This window comes from Aphelocoma coerulescens (genome assembly GCF_041296385.1).
Source record: "Aphelocoma coerulescens isolate FSJ_1873_10779 chromosome Z unlocalized genomic scaffold, UR_Acoe_1.0 ChrZ, whole genome shotgun sequence".
Taxonomy (NCBI): Eukaryota; Metazoa; Chordata; class Aves; order Passeriformes; family Corvidae; genus Aphelocoma; species Aphelocoma coerulescens.
In genome coordinates this window covers 9,871,276-9,891,662 of record NW_027184085.1, presented here as the reverse complement: position 1 = coordinate 9,891,662, position 20,387 = coordinate 9,871,276, and the positions used below count along the sequence as shown (strand labels likewise).

Sequence of the window (20,387 nt, the reverse complement as noted above, 5' to 3'; positions counted from 1 at the left end):
TTTTCCATGGAAATAGATATTCATAGACATCAGATACTTTCAGGCAGTAAACAAGCCAAAGTACATGCAGTGCCATCAGCTTTATTGAAAATTCTTCAATACATTAACAACAGACTGCTATGAAATGTTTAACATCCATTCTAATGAGTGTTTTAATCCCATGAATGATTATATTAATTCTTATGTGACATTAATTGTTCAAACCACAGGGCCTTCAACTGAATATTGCAAAAGGTCATTTTCCAGCAAGATGCAGGCTGTTAACAGGCAGCACAACAAGGATGGCTGTAGGGCTGCTCCTCCCTGTGTCTGCCTGCAAGAGCCCAGCTGGTTCTCCAGGGGAGAAACCAGCTACAGAGGGATGTAAAAGCACCCTGCTGTGGGAACAGGTGCAGCTATTTTCCCGGCACAGAAGCATTCCCTCTAATTTACCCATACATCCCAATACTTAGGAGATTCAACCAAACCAGCCTCCCTCAAACAAAAGCAAAGCCCAGGGCACAGAGCCAGGAAAATAATTTCAGCAAACAACATGTTCATTTCTTGGACACTTCATACATCAGACAGTTTTTCTTTGACCTTTTGACATTAGCGGTTCTGCAGACTATGTTAGTATGATTTAATCAAACATTAGTTTCTCCCAAAATGTTTCTTATTTGTCGGCTTAACAAATCAATTGTACCCTTTTGACTATTTAAAAAACAAAACAAAACACACCAAAAAACTGAAAAACACAACAACAACCACAACAGCAGCAGCACAACTAAGAGGAAAAAAAACAAACTAAAAAACCCTACATACACCTTTTATTAAAAATAAAAAGGGAGGACATATTCAGTGTTACCTAGAATGAAAGTATTACTGGAATACTTTGATATAGAGCCGTACATGTTCCAGCTACACAGCACAATCAGATTTCCTAGGCAATTGGTTAATGTCTATAGTTGGCTGAAGATACTTTTAAGATAACGTTAACAAAAAGTACACAGAGAAATTAATTCTACTCAAAGAAGGTAAACAGTAATTAGCATTTCCTAATGTTATCAGTTTTGAGGAGATCCTATAATCAGCCTAATGGATAAACAGCCTGCAATGTGTAATACGCACATCTTACAGGATTTTAAGTAGAGGATAAAAGATTTGTTTAAATTCTGAGACTTGAATTTTATTAATGTTGTTGCCAAAAGTAGATAACACATTCACAAGAGACATCACTGAGCTTTCATCTATTGTATGTTAAAAGCAGTGTTTCAAAAATCTAATTTTGCAGATCATCAGATACATCAAGCGCTATGTTATTTTTCCATCCATGTTTTCAGAAGCATAAAAAATGCAAGACAAGATAAGCAGAAATTAGTTAAAATATTTTTTCCATCCATCAACGCAGCATTGAAAAGTAATATTGAAGAAATTAGACATCAAGTACACAAACCTCTGGTGCATTTTAAAAGGCTACCAGTAGTACTGGTCTCCATCTATTTTCTCCCTCTTAAAATTTCATTAAACAGTAATAAAAATTATATTTAACAAAGGAAGTTTTAAGAGAACATAGTCTAATGTAGTCGAATAAATAAACACAGCATTTTCTTACTGGTATAAATATTACAAGGGCCTGACAATCTCAGTGACTTTGAACACATTTTCTGTTCCTATTGCACACAAGGACAACAGCAAGTTAAAGACTCAATGCCTGATTTCACTTCCTGGCATCAGAAGCTGCAGAGCAACATTTTGAGGAGGACAGCTTTTCATAACTGCACAGAGATTTAAGTACTTCTAATAAGAAAATATTGTTCAGATGTACCATCACTTGATAACTGACCATAGAAGGAAATCAAGTACACTGAAAGAGGAAAAAAATATTGAAAATAAATGTCTAACTTACAACACTGGGAGGCAGCACTGGGCAATGGTTTCTTCTGGACTTCCTCCTGAAAGGAATACTAAAGGAGGGAAAAAAAATAGGAAGGAACATAGATAAGAAAGCAAATGGTAACTTTATGACAGCATGCCACACATAAGAGAAAATATCCCTAGTAGTATCAAAGTACAATATCTATAAGCATAATATCCATAATATATTCTCCTTTATAGCTGTATTTAAACACACTCCCAGAAGTCTCCTTTTTTCTCATGCCAAAATCACATGTTACAAAGTGCACTTCTGTTTAAGGTAAAGACTGATTTAGAACAAGCACAGGCCCTATTACCAATTCTGAGACCTCCAATTAGACATCTAAAAGACCTGATTCTCCACACCTTAATGCCAGTGTGACAGGGAGCTCCAAACTGGGAATACGCCTGTTTATATCTAGACACTCCAGTACAGCTTTAACAGTTCAAAACTCATGTGGGCTCACAGCAACTCTGCAGTATGAGATGGAAGCAGTAAGGTAATTACTGTGCCTGGCAGGGCAAGAACACAATGTCTGCCCAGCCAGCACTTGCAAACTCTCCTGTGATCCACTTTACATCCAAAGTGAAGAATTTTTCATCTCATTTAATACTAAATTAGAGAACACAGAGGTATTTCAATTATTCAGCTTTGACTTTTTACAAAGCGGTTTGTTACAGCATCAAAGCGTTCCCTAGAGGAATGCCAGTGGTTTTATTTTGTTATTCTCTCCTATCTTGTGTTACATAGAGATATGAGAAAATTAGGACAATTGACCAAAATAATGAGAACAGTCTTTGCTAGGAAAAAAAGATCTGACAACAAAGGAAGTGGCAAACTTAGCAAGCTGGTGTTGCAGCCTATGGAAAACACAGCCACCAGACAGTCTCTCCTTGGATTTGGCAGGGATTAATGACCAGTTCTGTGCATGGAAGGTGACAACCCACAGACTTCCGCTGCGGTTATCTTCCAATCTGTGCTATTTAAAATGCACAAGGGATCCTGAAAGGTGGTTAGTCTTATCATCAGCAAACTGCCAACCCACTGAGTTAATCAGGATTGTGAAAACAAGAACTGCCGGATCTCACAGCACTGACTGGTTGACAAAGTGGTGAAAGGAAGTCTGCTGATGAGCAATTTCAGTAGCACAGGACAGCAGTGGGTTCTGAATTACTATCCTCAGAGATCCCAGAATGGCAGCAGTTTGTTATTTTTAAGGCATCAGCCCGACGGCTATAAGGAGTCCCAAAATGAAAATGGAATATTAAGTGTTTGTAGGAAGAGAGACTGGAAAGCATTTCTGTGACACCATATGAACTCTAAATGAACCTGCTTCTTGAGTACTCCTGTGCAGCTTTAGTCTGTTCATTCATAGTCTCAAACAGAGGTAGTTGAACTTAAAACAAAGAAAACAAAGGCACAAAGTTGTCCTGTGCTAAAAAACACGGTGCAGACCAGGACTCTGCAGCCCAAAAGGTGAGGTCTGTAAAGCTCAGTGGCACAGACTGGATGCATGAGGATCAGTCATTTAATTTCTCCAAACAAACCTGCCTCCAGCTGGTTTCTCAAACACCAGGTTTGTTTGCTCAGAGCAATTAAGATTATTTCTTCAGGCAATGTACAATTACGGTGCTGAATTCCTTTGCACAAACATAACTGACCTGGGTGCATTTAAAGGGCAACTGGCATCCACAAAAGAAACTCCATTGAGTGCTGCTCAAGACAAGGATACTGCCTCTGGCTCTGGAAGTTCCCGAGCTACAAGTCACTGCCAATTAGGGGAATATGCAAGGAGGATCTCATCCCCTTTCTGGGTGGTTGGCAAATGTGGAGAACTTTAGAAGAATCACCTTAGGTCAGGCCCTGCACAGGTTTTTTTCTCCCTGGACACGGGGAATATCCACAATAAATCTGAGACCACTAGGTCACAAATACAGAGATATTACTTTGTTACTGGTATTTGACAAAAGCATGCAGTTACTGGTACTTGGTAATGGTATTTGATAAAAGCATGCAGTTAAGCAAGCAATGCATGGCACTGCAGGAAAAGGGGAGACTCAGAAAGCTCAGGGTATCTTTCAGCAAGTACCAGCTCGGTGAAGCACTAGAGGGCACCTGAGCCTCGCTGAAGTACCTGGACTGCTGCTCCAGCCCACAGGAGCAGGGAGGCACTACAGTAGCATCACTGACAGGACGACTCAGACTGAGCTTTTCATCGACTCTTAGAGGCTCTCAAACTTCTAGGAAGGCAGGAGAGCCTGCCCTAAAGTCTTTTAAGTTTTATCCACCCAAATAACGGTCTGTCCTCAGTCAAAAAGAAAATCCACCTTATTCTCCTTCATCTGCACAGTAAACCAAATCACTGATATAATGAACAGAAAAGAATAGATGAAGGATCCCAGAACAAAAACCTCCTAAAGTCATTGCATTGGGAGAATATTTTGCAAGTTATCTTGCTATGGAAACTCTCGCTATGGAAGGAGACTTGTCAAAGAGTTTTCACTAGCACCATGTTCTTACTCAATGTTCAGATCAACACACGACTACTGGGCTTTGTTAAATGCTTCAATTCTGATACAGGTATTAACATGTTAAATCTTGTTCTGCAAACAATATGAACTGTGAACAAAATTTTAGTCATGCAACAGTCTCTCTTAAAAATAAAAAAAGTAACCTTTATTTTATAGCTGCTTAGCCAAGTACACACTAGAGCCCGGAAACCAAAGCCATAGCTACCATGTATTCTAATACAAGATTCATATAAACTCAGCTTTTAACAACTGCATTAGGATAAAAGCCAACAGCTCCAACAGCCCTCAGTTCAAATAAGGATTCAATATTTTGCTTTGTATTCTTCAAGGAAACAGTCAACTGCAAAAAAGTCCTTTTTGACTTGATTTCACAAAAATAACCTGCCACAGCCAGTCAAAAATGCTTTCACTCTCTACACTCTGGTAAAGCACGGTGTTGCCTTTTCTTTGAACATATTCACATCAACAAAACATTATTCGAGCACTTCCAGCATGAAGAAAAGTATTCCTCTCCTTAACACTAAAGAGCACACTTGAGAAAAGAGTTCTCCAAGTAGTTCATGGAAGACTTGTAAATGATCAACATTTTGCAGTTACCCTAATCACAGGGATCTAATACAAAGAATAAAAGCTAGTTATAAGACTAGCTAAAATATTCTTTCAGTTTAGATATTTACCTCATCATCTCCCAGTGAATTTACTTGCTCTAATTTTCTGGTCCAGTATCTGGCCTCGTCTTCGGGGATATCTATGTCAAAAAAGTAAGTCACACCACCTTATTAACCAGGCAACTTTGTATTCATCACCATTAGCAGTACAAATCACACACGCAAAACCCACATATGATTTTGAAGAAATAGGACTGTCTTACGTTAGCACTCAGATGGAAAATAAACATTGTAAGTAGTAGCACAGTTCAAGGGCTTACACTGCTTTCTTGTTTAAAGCTGATTAACCAAATGCACACTTACACAAAGGTAAGAAAGAGAAAGACAGACTGGTTCATATTTAATTCAAGTATTAGTTTGATGGAGAGCCATTTCACAACAGTATTTTAATACACTTGCTTATGCTTGATAACACATAACAAGAGCCTCTTCTGGAGGCTTTTTGTAACCTCAGCAGAACACGGGCTGCCTCTGAATAGCAGACCTTACGCACAATAGCACACCTCCTGGAGTAACCCAGATTAGGGACCAAAAAATAAATGGTCTCATTTCTTTGCCAGCAATAAGCCAAATCTTTTGAGTGAATCAACAGTTACAGGCAGTCATATTCACATGAAAGCATATTCTTACTTTTGCACCACACAGCAGCTTCATTGTGAAGTGAATCACAACACTTTTACCGTCTAGAGGAGTTACCAAGCTGACAGCAAGTAGAAAGCATTATCGTTTTTATTTTGGTAACTATTTTCTTTTTCACACTTTGAAGTAAAAGAGTGTCCTAATGGAACACTGACTTCTGCCACTCAAAATTTCACCTTCCAAAGCACACGCCTGGAGATGCAGATAACCTGCTGTGAAAAGCTTAACACAAAATTATTTAGGGATGGGGTGTTGTGAAAACATTGGAAAAGAAAAAAAATTATTTAGGTTTCTTTTGTTTGGGTTTTTTTCTAGCCACTCAACATTCCTGACTGTAGCAACTTCTGAAATCTGGCTATTTATGGCCTGAAACTGCACTACTGCAGAAACTTCGAAGCTCACAGAGGAAGGAAATGGAGGGAGTGTTCCAGCTTAAAACACCACCAGCCCTGCAAGCTGACAGGAAGATAGTGCTATACCAGTTCAGCTGGTTTTCCCATCTCCTGCAACTCTTTACATTTTCAGGAGGAGCCAAGAAGCTTACATCCAAGAAGTTTGTTTCCCTGCAATGAACTGTACCCCATGGACACCACCACAATGATATGGTAAGCTATGCATTGGCAAGAACGGGAGAATCAGGGCAGGGTGGCCTCCTGACGAAAATGTGATTCCGAAAGTTACATCTGCTCTCACTCCTCACAGAAAAAAAGAACAGGATTTATTGGCTTTGAGGGAATGTCTCTTCTACATGTGTCTTCTCTCAGCCACACAAAGCATCATCTTATGAAGGCAACGGGCCAAAAACACTGCAGATAATAGAACACAAACCACTGTTAACAGGTACATGCCAGATTTAGTGGAATTGCAAGCTTCAGCAGTAGATATTTCCTTGGACTATGAATTCGTGTCTACATCTCTGTAACAGAAACACCACTGAATTTTTATGCAACTAACCTCACCCACACAAGGGGTTAAAATACTCCCCACTCGAGAAAGTATTATGGAAGCTTAGTATCTGTCTCCAAAAAACCCGCACTAAGTAGAAAAAAAGACAATCCATTTCTCCTTGCTTGGAGGGAGACCAAAATAATTTATTTCAACCAAAACACACAAAGCCAGCTGCTCTTTCTGATGTACATTACTTTGTTGTTAAAACCTATTAGAAAATAAGGTAGGAGAAACATGAGAGAGTCTTCCACAACTAAAAGAGTTGTAGAAACACATACATGTTTTTGATCATCAGGGCTATGAATCACAGCTGCACAGGTTTATTAGATAGTCTCTGCACAAATTAGGGTTGGCATTCAAAGCAAATCTGGACAGAACTGATCTAGAAAGAATGCATTAGTGAACTGATGAAGTTTAAGAGGACAAACTCCAACAATGACCTGAAACAATCCAAAAATTACCACAAAGCCCATGGAATTGTCTTGGAAAGACATCACTTCTCTAAGAGGTAAAGAAAAACTCATGAAATGAGAATTAAAGGTCAGAGCCTGAACCACTCAAATCTGGAGCCTGAAATCAAGACTAAAGAGATCGAGGAGGGGTGAAGCAATGATTACCATCAGCACAGCAGAAATTGAGGATGTCTCAGGGTAACCCTTAACACTTTCACTTACACCATGGTGCAGCGGCATGCCCAGGCATCAAGGAGCAATACTTGTCTCTTGGATTTACTGGTCCTGTCTTACATCCCAGATGCCCATTTCATAAACAGAGCTATCAGATTTTTACTGCAGGATTCCTGCTTCTATTAAAACAGCTGCTTATGCAAGTCAGAGATAAAAATCAGCTACTGTCTAGATAACAGCTGCTTTAAGGACATCTTCTTGATCTCAGAGAAACTCTTGTCATCAATACTAATATCAGTAAAATTACTGTACAGCAAACTTTAAACATGAAGCAACTGGCCTGTGATCCTGAGTCAAAAGAAAGCTACCTGCTCAAAAGAAATGAGAGATTCTATCCCAATGAGATACAATTTTCGATTTTTTGAGGAAGCTTCCATTACATTTCACCTCAGTCAGCGGTTTCGTTGAAGCTGCTTCTTTGGAATGCACAGAGTGGAAATCCCTAGTGCAGAGACCACAGATTGCTTGCAAGGCCACATCCACTGGCCAGCTCCTGCATCACTGCTCAGCTTGACTACACTGGAAACTACTCCACTACATTAACTGCTGCTACAAGATAAAAAGATGAACTAGTCCAGAGAGAGGCCACATGATGCCATCTCAGGACTCCACACTTGGTGAACAAAACAAGCAAGGCCACATGTCAGTGAAACAAAACTGCTGAAAAATAACAGAGAGGAGATGGGCAGATAGCTTCAATAGCTTTTGGTGCTTATTAATTTGAAACCAACAAAGAAACACTGCAAGCTTTCCTGTCCTTGCCCTTACTGCCATCCTCAGCTGGAAGCTGAACCCCATATTCTCTGAGCTCCTGGCTTTCTGGGCCTGAATCTGTGGGGTCCATAAGCAGACAGAGACATGGCAATGGATGGGGTGGAGGATCAGTAACTCCCACAGCATTACTCAGGATTGAAGGCTCCAAGCTAAGCTGAAGAGAGATTCCTGGGGACATGAGCAAGAGTGTGCGTGGAAGTCCCAGCTCTGAGGCTGCTCAGAGCAAATAAGCATCCTGACACCTGGAATTGGTACACAGCAGCACAGTGACTTGTCAGACTGAGGAATGAAATAGAGGAGAATTTGGTGCACCCATACAGACAACTTCACTCAGTTAAACTCCCTCAAGTAGCTAAATATGACAGCATTCCTGCTTGGAGACCTCTAGCTAGGCAACAACCAAGCATTTCAGCCCTAAAGCTTTTCTTCTCCTCAGGTTTGGTGGTCCTTGCTCTGAGCCCTGCACATCACCTTGTGCCTTCTGAGTTTTTCCAAGCTAGCAAGTACTGGGCTGGTGCAAAACCCAGCTTGGCAGGAGTGAGAACAAGAGCTGAAAGCAAAATACTCTCCCCACTTTCCTACAAGCATTCACCTAGCTTCCCCTCTTCCCAGCTCCAAATTCTTCCCCTTCCCAATGTATGGGAATCTTCACAAGTTCTCACTGAAATGACTTTGCTGAACTGAGTTTTTCTTTCTGTTCGGTTCCCAAGACACTGGAACGAAGCACATTTACCCCACTGCATGGTTAGATGCAGAGCAGCATGCTCCCGGCCTGGGAGTGCTGAGAACACTAAAAGCATCTTCACTCCAATTATGAACTAGAAACTGCTTGGCACAGAACCAAACTGCGGTAGTTTGGGAGCCAAAAGCATTTTTGAGTACTGCATCCTGTGAGGGATTTGTACACAGTCACTGCACTTCTAAAAAAGGGGGACAGAGTAAAATTGCTATCAAAGAGAACAATTTTACACTTGAAAAGAAGCATCCTGAAAAGTTTGCGCCAACACACACTCACTGCATCAAAACAATAATAAGATTGTCTTCTCCCTACCAGAAAATTTTCTAAACCAACCAAGGAAAGCTGTATCCCTTCCTTGTCTGTCTTGTTCCAAAGAAGGAACAGATAGGATCAGAAGAGAAAGTGGCTCCAGCCTGTCTTGGCTAACAACCACTTCTTGCCATGAAGAAGGCAGTTTATTGCTATTTTTAATAGATTACCAGGCACAAAAATGCTTCTCACCCTAAAGGTTAATATCAACTCTCACTAATGTTTCACATTTCCCATCCTCACTCTTTGTTGCACGTTCATAGCAGAGCATTTTCAGTTGCTCTGTTTCTGTGAGACTGAACATTCAAGAACATGGGGCTGGCAGAGAGCATGAGATGACAGCCTGGTCCCCAGCACTGCAGTCCCATCATACAGGTGTGCAACACAGAAGGGCCCACAGATCTGCCCTCGCCTGTACAGCATGTGCTGAAGTCACATTAACTGACCACAAGGCAACAGCTGCATCTGGAACATGCAGTGGGACACACAGGGGACATATGAAGGCCACCATCAGTGTTCTTTGTCCCATTACAAATCTGGCCATTGACAAAGTTTAACTCCTGCATGACCTCAGGAAAGCTTATCTTCCGTCACCAGGAGCAGAGACTAAACTCCCACCAGTCTTTGTTCGGAGACAACTGCTTCCCAACTCCAAGCCTGGTAAATACTTGAAAAAAAACTTATATGAAAAAAAAATTAACAAATCTCTAAGTTGCCTTCATCATGTACTGCTACTATCAGCATCAGCATGTTTTGCATTAATTTCAGCTTTAGTGGTTGCCAGTCTCCAGAATACCAGGAGACGAGATACCAGGAATGAAGAACCTTGAATGGATCAGGTGGAAGCAGAAGCAGCAAATTAATCCAGGATAAATATAGTGCAAACAACAAACCAGTTTCTAAACCTCTTTGCATACCCAATCATGTTTTACATCAAGGACTTCAGCTTTTCTGGTTTTCAAATTCATTTATTCTCTTTTACAAACCCTTAAAAACCTCTGAAACGCCACCTAAATACAATGAAATATTTTAAATACATTGAATAACCTGGAGTACTGCATCTGTATGCATCTAAATGAGACAGCAGCCAGAAATGATAGAAAAAGGACAGAAGCACAGCCAAACAGGAGAACACACAGGTTTTTTTTAAAGCTGCTATCCCAGGCAGCAGTGTTTTACCCAACTTGAAAAGCAGCACAAGCTGTACATGAGCCCACACACCACTCTCATTCTCATGTATCTGCAGTAGCCAGGAGATCTTCACCTGGGAAACAAAACATGATACACAATGTTCCTAAGTGTCACTCCAAACCTCCTGTTATTAAAATCTTGCCTCTACGGCCCAGCTGCTGACTTAAGAACTTCCACAGCACATCAGTGATCCATTTAGTTCCCTGTGTACGTTTAAAGCAGCAGTTCCCAACTCCTATGACAGGGAATTTTAACATGTAGGGCACTAAGAATCCATATTGCTGCCATCCATCTGAAGGGAAACTGACCTGCGAATCCATTGGGAGAGATGCAGAGGCAGTGCTGTGAGCTCCATGCACCCCTCCAAGTCCCACAGCACCTGGGCAAGGAGACAGAGCCTAATCCATGGTGCAGAGTCCTTCTCTGTCCCAGAGATGATGGCAGAAGACACTTAGTCATGGTTTGAGGGGAAACACCACAGGAGAGGGTGACATGGGTAGATGCCAATTTCTAGAGGAATAACACACGCCCTTAGCGTCTCCTGCTTTTCAACCCACTTCTGACCTTGCCATGGCACCTCAGACTGAAAATGGAGATCAAAGCAAAAACTGCAGCACTCTTCAAGAGAAGAGCACTCTTTGAAGAGCTAACTCATGCACCCCTTTTTTCCTGGACATTATGCAACCCTGGACAGGCAGACAACTTTTCACATTCTAAAACAAAAACCTTTCAACACAGCAATATGGAATCTGTGTTATTCACTATTTTGCATGGTAAGCAAAGAAATAAGTAATAGGTGTGCTTTAAATGATCAATTGTGTCAAAAACAGAAGAATCAGGAAGTCTTTTTACTTATTTAGCGCTCTGAATGAAATTCTACTTCTCCAAATATAAAAATGTAAAACAGTAGTATAAATCGCCCCAAAAGAAACAAAGAAAAACTCCTCTGAGTATAGTAGTAGGGAGAAAACACATGATTACCTGAAGTGCTTTGATTTTTAAAATTCAGATGTTCTAACGCATCTACATGGAATCTGCTTTCTTATACTTGAAAAAAATACCTCAAAATGCAAGCAGTCCATAGTATGAATTGCAGAAGAAAGCAAATTCTCTTTTGGACACTCTCTGAATACAAAGGGAGACACCAGAACTTCATTTTGTTTTAAAGCAGTAACAGTTTACAAGCAAGCATGTCAGAATGAACTTAGATGAGAAGGCAGTGGCTACAAGCCTTGCCTTCAGCTCCGTGTGCTTCTTCTGTCCCTCCCAGAAGCCTCAACATTTGTCCCAAAGAACCAAGATTTCCTTGTGAGGTTAAACAGGCTTGTTCCTCCTCTTGCATAACAAGTAATTTCAGTAATAAACTTCCCATGGGCAGCAGCAGTGAAATACCAGGATATTTCCATGGGGAAGGGGGATGGCTCCTGACCAACATCAGACAGCTGTCAGGACAGCTGTGGTGTCAGGGTACCTCCTCCCCTTTGCACACTGGACTGTAGTTAAAGAGCAGTGCCACTACATCTACAGAACACTGCTCCCCCTGAGGTACATCCATCTAGGGGACTGTGCACTCACAACACAAAAGACAATTTTGTACTGACTTTCCAACTGCAGGGCCGAGGCCTGCATCCTCCCCTCCACCAGGAAGCGGGGTATGAGACCCACAGATGTCCTAACTTCTTCCCACAACAGATGGACAATCCTGACAGGTGCTGACCAAACGCCAGTGCCTGCACAACTGCTCTACCCCTGCTTAGAGCACAATACAAATTGCTCACACTGACTGGGGCTTTGCAGCAGAAAGGATGCACCAGGCAGAGAGAGAGGGATGAGCCTTGCAATGACAGAACACTTTGAAGCACTTCAATGCTTAGTGCATGAAAAAAAAATAGCACAAACCCCAAAAACATCACCTCTGTTCTTGATCCCAAGCATCAGGTAAGAGCTGGAAAGAGAAGTTAAGCCTGGGATGCATTTTGGCTAAGGACTTACTTTTGGGGTTTATTTGGTTTGGGGTTTGTTTTTGTTTGCTTAAGTAAAATAAAATTTTAAAATTACATACAACTTTACTTGACATCAGTTTGCTCCAGTTAGCTGCTTTTCCATATTCCGTATTTCTCAACCACAAGTAATTGCCAGAAAGGCAGTTCTTACAACATTAAGTTATTCATATACTCTGCTAATGATGATGTTCGGGAGCACTAAGCATTAATGTTTCACTAACTGAACTGCACATGTCTGAGAGGCCTACGTGCATTCACCACAGAACAGCTCTAACAACACACTCTGCCTCTTCTACAGTCAAATTTGTCTAGATTCAAAGAAGCAAATGCTCCAAGAAAATGTGTGAACACAATCCTGAAACACTATTAGAAGAAAAAACTGCTGCTAGTCTAAATATTCCAGCACTCAGGGACTTTCAAATATTTCATACTTATTCAGATCTTGTTAGAAAGAAGCCAAACAAAAGATGAATACCAGCCACATGACCTCCACTAAACTACACTGACAGAACTGAGAATGAACACAACTTGATTATAAACCTCAAGTTGTTCCCACTTTCTCTCCACTGTCAGCATCCTGGGTAAGTTATGGAAATGTACTCACCAAATGGTAATTCAAATCTTGTGTCCAGCAAAATTTTATGAGGAGTTGGGTTTTTGGTTCCACAGATTTCATCATGTTTCATTACAACTTCTGCCTCCAGTGTAGACCACTCCCCAGGACCTTCCTATGAATCAAAAGCCTTAAGTGAACAAACATTGAAGTCTGAAGAACTTTATGCACCAACTCTCACACATTTGCTAAAAGAGTTCAAAAAGAGCTTTACGGCATTATCAACTCTATTTTAACATCAAATTACATCCATTCAGCATGCACTGGCTTTTTTCTTAAAACTGGTTTTTTTCCAAATCTCAGAGGCATCTACCAGGGCAAGCAGCAAAAAGAAGTGCTGCCTTCTCAGTGGAACTGCAAAGGTAAACCCTCAAAGGCAGGACTAAGGAATGCCTGGACAGCCAGAGAAACTGAGCACCAGCAGACCTCACGGCCACACTGCGGGGCACCTCCAGTCTTTCCCTTTTATGGAAAATATAATCTATCTCTCCCTGTTCAAATCCAATAATCTTCTAAGTAAATACCCTGAAATTTGAGTTAAAAATGCTTAGCTGCAACAACTGCCAAACTCAGTAGTTAGGGTAGTCCCAGACATCGGCACATCCTACTTCCTACTTCTGTCCATATATATCAGCACAGGTAGACACCTTTTAACGTAGCAACCAGAAGCCGTACAAAGATAACTGCAGATATGCTCTGGGCCTACCTTGTCAGCTGGAAAAGGCAGAGGTCTTTAGCAGTATGTCATAAAAATCTGAGCATCAGACTAAGCAGTCAGTCCTTAATATTACAGACACTGGTCTGTTATGTGCTGCTAAACAGATTAGGCCCTAATTCTTGAGTCCACACAAGTGAAATGACCCCTGTGTAAGCTCAGTTGTGATCTCACTTCAAAATCAAAACCAATGTGATGAGACAGCCCTCTCTGCTCACTCAGCCTTCCTGACTTTCCAAGTGGAAGTTTTGCTGAGGAGCTGAGTTTGGGCTGCATCAGGCCAGATTTGTAACACATTGATTATCAACACTGGAGCAAATAAAGGTTCTCTGTCAGCTTAACCTCATCAGATTGGTGAATGGCCTTCAGAGCAATCCACACAGTCCCAACCAGGGTGTCCCATATCAGTCCTTTGTTCCATACTTCCACAATTAGGCCCAGGTCCAGCCGACTGATCTCACTGCAAGAAAAGTAAAGGCAGCACAGATGAGAAGAAAGCAGAATACCATCTAATTTTGTTTAATGTTCTGCATTACCATGACTATACCACTGAACTATTTCCACAGAGCTGTGTCAAGCTACACAGAGCTCCTGGAAGCATGTAGCTGAGGCTGCTCATACTCACAGGGAACACCAGTTTCTAGTAATTCACAGTTTAATACTAATTACACAAAGAGTGCAAACTAAAACCCTGAACTATGTCATGCATGAACTGCCAGTTGGGAACTCATCTCTGCAGCTATGTACACAGGAGGAGGAAGTGTACCTTGGACCAAAACCTAGAGGTGAGCTATTCTTTGTCATCAGGCACCCCATTTCTAATAGAGTGGACGTCTCCCTTGGCAGCACAGCAACACAGGTGTACTCTGGAAGGTGCAAACATGCCAATACTTACCTGTGAGTGGAGCTACTCCATGCCAAAAGTAACAGTCCCAAATCTAGCATAGCTGCATCAGCAGCACTAACTATTGCTCAGAGCTGTGTTGCACCACTTCGGCCACTGAGTGACAGGTTCTTGGAAATACTGATCTGAAGGTTTTCACAAACATCTTTCCTCTCATTAACGAAAGGATGCATCTCAAATGTGCTTCTTCTCAGTGTTTTATAGCATTTATGCCTCGCTTTTGCATGGTTTATAACATGCCTACGTCAGAACAGCCTAACACATACACAGCAGACACGGGTAAAAACAACAGAGAAGAATCCTGAGCTGTCTGTTGATACCACAGCTGTCTCCCACTTACCATGAAGAAAGGCTATCCCCTGTAATTTTTCGATCTCAGGGCCTCCCTTTATTGCAACTCTTAATCCCCTTTACTTTAACTGTTAATGTTAAAAGTAGCTATCTTGGACAGTCAGTGCTGCTGCCCTCTGCCCTAATATATCCATGTTACAGATATCAAGGAAATTTAAAAGCATTTTAGTCCCTTATAGACTGTCATCACATCAAAATAAGAAAGAACTGCTACAAATCCAAGCATCCACTTGAACTTTGCCTCTTGCAACTAAAAGAGAACATCGTATCTACAAGGTTCAAGACAAACCCTACAGCTACAGTAAAGCACATTAATGTCTATTTTAAATCCAAGTGCTTCTGTTCTTGTTTGAGATGCAGGAATTGAGGTCAGCAGTGTTCAGTATTTGGGTGGCTCAGTCTGCAACAGTTCAAAATCAAGCTCTTACAACCCTTCTATGAGTTTACTGCTAGCATCTTGTAATCAAGTCTCCAGCATCCTCTGTTCTGATAGGGTTACTCAGTATGGCCAACAGCTCTACCAGCACTGCTCTGCCCTCACCCTGCTTGATATTCATCTGATTTGCAGGCTGATGATGACTGGCTGTCTGCTGGTTGGAATACTGTGAGGCCAGAAAGGGAAGGGAAGGAAAATACTCTGTTTTCAGTCACAGTGTCAAACCACATACTTTGCCTCAACAAACGCTGTCAGAGCAAGATATTGGTCATGATACACCCATAGAGAACTCCAAAGGACAGGTCACCAGGTAAGAATAATAAATAAAATGCATTTCTGTACAGTGGCTTTGACTGCCTTTGTGTCTCCCTTTCTCCACCTTCTGGTTAGATGCAGAACAGCTTATAAGAACAAAAGAGCTGAGACTGAAATTTGGTATCCCTCCCTTTCCATACACACAAATAAATAAAGGCATTTCTCACAACTTCAACACCAATTTAATCACTGTGTTCTAAACATCAGTTCGCACTTTCACTCGAGGTGTTTCCTGCAAATATGCAGCAAATACGCAGCAAATACGCAATTCTTTTAAAGCTCCTTCAAAATTCAAAGATGTCCCCAAGGAATACACGGAAGTGCTTCACTGGTCTGGTAAATAACCAAATCTCAGACAACCCCAGAGCCCCAAATTCTGCAGTGTTACATCTCACAAAGAGTTTGGAGCAAAACCAACAAACACAGACAGGAAGCATTTTTTTGCTTGTGGTCTATTCTTCCACTATGCTTCATGAAAAAGGTAAACACTGCACAGACAGTAAAAGCATCCTTCCCTTGGGGAAACACTGCTGTGTTCAGAATCCTTTTCCGACTCCAGAAAGAAGAACAGCAAACTAGAGAACAGCAGTACTGGAATACCAGCGCTATTTCCCCTGGGACAACTTGATGTACACAGGATCATGCAAAACACATTCGTTCCCACATGTAATATATCTGTTATGAAGAGACACCAGAACTACTGTGCAGTTGCCTGGGTAAAGCAGGGACAATAATGGCGAGGTAGTTCAGCTAATATTCTGCTTCCATATCCCCTAGCAACTAATTATGGAGCGTCTCAGTGACCTTACAGCGCGCTAGCTAAGCTCCCAGCTGATACCAGAGTGCAGCTTCAGGAGCTGCTTGAAAGGAAGGAGGAGGAGCAACCACAGGAGCCTTCATCCAACACATTCAAGTGCTTTCCTTGAATCACAGCTGAGAAGTCTCCTCTGTAGCTGGCCATATTTAAAGTCAGCTCCTGCCCACAGGACGAGCACAAATCACCGGCAAAAAGAGTCAGTAGTTTGGGTATGGGTGTGTGATTTGGAGGACAGGTACAATTCCTTATCCCAGCCTTACCCAGCCCTGAATGTTTCACATCAGTGACAGCCATGGCCTCTGTCTGACCAGGAGCTGCAGAGCTGAGCAGATGGTGGTGTTCAGGAGCACATACCTCTCGTGCTGCTCCAAAAGCAGAGTGCCACCAAACAAGGGAGGCTGGAGCACAGCTATGATGGAAATACTGTACTGACCCAGGTGACCTCCTTAACCTGAGGTAACAACCTGCCACTTTCAGCTGAGGAGAAACAAACTGCTGCTGGATTAGGAAACATATTCCCAAAATTCCGTGGGGGTCTCTTAGTACAGATACTATGTAAACACCTCCAACCCACTCAAACAGCAGCACTAGCTTTGACCCCACAAGAATACAACATCGTTCCCCCCCATTTAGTAAATTTAGTTCAATTTGCCTTACAAAGCTATAGAAACAGAAGCAGATGCAGTATAATCAATAAGTCATTCATCCACCAGAAAAAAAAAAACAAAACAAACACCATTCTAAAAGATACTGGGAAATCCTTGGCTACATGTGAGGTCTATGAGGACCAAAGCAAATCAGAAGTGCCAACTGCAGTAGAAGCCCTGGAAAAGCTGGAACGAACTGGTTCTGCTGCTCCCAACTGAGGTAACCAGGATCACCAACTAGAGGCCCTGCATGCACTAACAACAGCCCTTAATTGCCCTGACCAGCCTCTCCAGGGGCCAACATCCCCACCCTCTTCCCACGCCCATTTAAACTCAGCTACGGGCCTTTGGTCCTTGCCTAAGCTGTGTTGTACGGGCGTGTGTGTGTCTCTCGAATTTACAGGCACAGCTGTGCATATACTGGCCAAGGACAACATCATTCCAGACCCAACCCACACAGTAACTTCCCAGCTCAACCTCACACCTGGCTCCTCACTACAGATCTGACTGGCAATTGCCAGTCCATGGCACCGGCAGAGACAATCTCCCATGACACCGGCAGGACAATGTGTACAACAGGAAGGAAAATTATTTAGGTTGTAAGTATTTAGGCTTATTTACCCAAATATTCTGATTCATACACACACAAACAACTCTGTTATGAACACCAGGGCTGCGGAAGGATGCAACCATGAGCACCTTGTGCTGTGCACCACCATACTTACAACATAAAATCCTGTTCCCAGCAGGGTTGGTCACCTCGCACGGCCACTGTCGTGCTCTTCACATTTTGCACTTTCAGGGTAACATACGTATTGAATTTATCTGGGGAACAAGACACAAAATGTTATCTCCATTGTCATACCCTTTCATCACATCACCTGCAACACTGCAAGGTTTTCAGTTAGTAGAGTACATTCAGAGAGACCCTAAATGAAAAGCCCGTATGGGAAGATACCACTGGGTTTCAAAAGCCAAATGTTCAAGATGTTTTTCACCTGCACCAAATTTTTAGTCACAGCTTTTTTAGAAATCCAAGCACAAATGAACAAAAACACGCAACTGTTCACTTGCAGTGACACATGGACAAAGAGTGTAAAATCCTAAAGAACACAGACATTTAGTTATGATGCTGCTCCTGAAATGCAGACAAGAGGAAGAAGAGACAGCCTGAAGGCACAGGACCCATCATGAATACCAAGCAGAGTGAAAAACAAAGTTGCAAAACATACAAACAAGAGGTTGGGTTGGTCATACCACATCTTCCCTTCTGACTCAGTTGCTCTCTCAGCCCCAACCCAGTCTTCCACCTACCAGTCCACAAAGAACTTTACAGGCCAGTCAGCGGCAGAAGAAAAATACAGACTTATTGTTAAGTGTGCTGAAACTGACCTGACCTAGGAAAACCACATTACACTCACATCTTGACAAGCCAGCCTCTGTTTAGATGCTTTGCTTTTTATTTTAAATCTGAAGAAAAATTCTGGAAGAACTTTTTTCCAAAAAAAAAGCACAGACACATTCAAAGTTTGAATATCAGCATCCAAGAATGAACAAACTCCCTTTTAAGGGGAGTTATCACCTCAGGCCTATCCATCAGTTTCAAACAGCCTGGAACAACATGCTAAGTACCCAGAAAGCAGTGCACATATTTTAATACCTCAATGTTCTGCTGCATCTATTCCACCTGGATTACTGCATACAGCTCTGGTGACCCCAATATTGAGAAGGACATGGAAGTGCTGGAGCAATTCCACAACGTTGGTTAGGACAGTGGAGCACCTCCCCTATGAAGACAGGCTCAGAAAATTGGGGCTGTTCAACCTGGAGAAGAGGTTATGTGGAGATCTCACAGCAACCTTCCAGTACCTGAAGGGGCCTACAGGGAATCCAGAAAGGGACCCTTCATCAGGGACTGTAGTGATAGGGAATAATAGATACAAATTGAAAGGGGATATTTAGTTAGATATTGGGAAGAAATTCTTTATTGTGAAGGCATTTATTGTGAACACTGGCACAGGTTCCCCAAGGAGGTTGTGGATGCCCAGTCCTGGTAGTGCTCAAGGCCAGGTTGGATAAGGCACTGGGCAACATGGTCTAGTGGGAAGTGTCCCTGCCCATGGCATGGGACTAGATCATTCTTCAGGTACTTTCCAACTCCTTAATATTCTACGATTGTATGATTGTCATGCGTCATTGCTGTGGGTTACTATAGCACACTTACTTCTGAACCACAGACTGTAAATTCTGGGTGTCACCAGCTGTTTGCTTTTGTTTTATTATGCAGACGCAAAACCTAGCGGATGGGATTTTAATTCCAAGCACAGCCATTATGGACTGCCACATAAGAGAATGATTCGCTTCTGCAGTTCCATCCAGCAATCCTAGTCAAGATCGAGAAGGCACTAAATCCACAGAAGCACACACCAGTTCTTCTTACTGGACATTTTCAGACCCTGTTTTGAACAGGGACAGAGGCAGGATGAGATGAAAGGGCTGGGTGGGTGGGGAAGGGTGACAGTAAAGGAACATATTTCGACATTCATCACCTGTTCAGGTCATGTTGAAAAGACAGATGTTTCTTACCACTGTGACACCAGGTCACAGCCCCAAGTTTTCTACTAACTCAAGCTGCCTGGATTCTCAAGGTAGATTATGTCACTCCTAAGGAGAACATGGAGGAGCTGAGAGGAGGTGGAGGAAAACCAGAGGGAGCAGCACAAACAGCAGTGAGAGAGCAGGGGTCCCCATTGCTGCAAACAAGCAGGAGAGCATGGCTTACCTGGTGGTCCATGGAGTTTAGCTTTTTTTACTGTAAAGAGAAAAAAGGAAAAGAACAAAATAAGAGGCTGTTAGTGATTTTGTCCTGCTACAGTCTCCTTTGAGTTAAAGCATCACAGTGCATCATATTAACTGGCCAACATCCCCTGCACAGTCCTGGCAGCTGGAAATCCACATTCAGTTAAAGGGATCTGGAGACAAAAACTCCTTTGTACCCGATGGCACCTCTTGAAAGTGATGCATTTAAAAAACAATCACAGGCTTAACGTTTGGAAAGCAGTGTGATATGGTTAATGCAAAGCAATCTCAAAATCCGTGCTTTGCAACCAGAAGTTACTGCTGCCTAGCAAGATGTCATTTCATACCACCTCACTTACAAAGTTACTTATAAACACTCTAGAAGAAAGAAACATTTCTTTGTATACA

The 20,387-nt window shown here is 42.0% G+C and overlaps 1 protein-coding gene across 6 annotated transcripts in view; it reads right to left on the bottom strand.

The window, feature by feature from the left end:
• Nucleotides 1-20,387, bottom strand: part of UNC13B (unc-13 homolog B) — a 206,156-nt gene that overhangs the window by 159,927 nt on the left and 25,842 nt on the right. For 3 of the 6 annotated variants that reach the window (XM_069001087.1, XM_069001089.1, XM_069001088.1), the window contains exons 2-7: nucleotides 19,963-19,992; nucleotides 17,906-18,005; nucleotides 14,053-14,170; nucleotides 12,987-13,110; nucleotides 5,103-5,173; nucleotides 1,886-1,943 (exon numbers count right to left, since the gene is read on the bottom strand). In XM_069001087.1, coding sequence (XP_068857188.1) covers nucleotides 1,886-1,943; nucleotides 5,103-5,173; nucleotides 12,987-13,110; nucleotides 14,053-14,170; nucleotides 17,906-18,005; nucleotides 19,963-19,992 — 501 coding nt within the window. Of the gene's footprint in view, nucleotides 1-1,885; nucleotides 1,944-5,102; nucleotides 5,174-12,986; nucleotides 13,111-14,052; nucleotides 14,171-17,905; nucleotides 18,006-18,840; nucleotides 19,002-19,962; nucleotides 19,993-20,387 lie in introns of those variants that run through there. The other 3 variants (XM_069001091.1, XM_069001090.1, XM_069001092.1) reach the window with 3 other exon arrangements.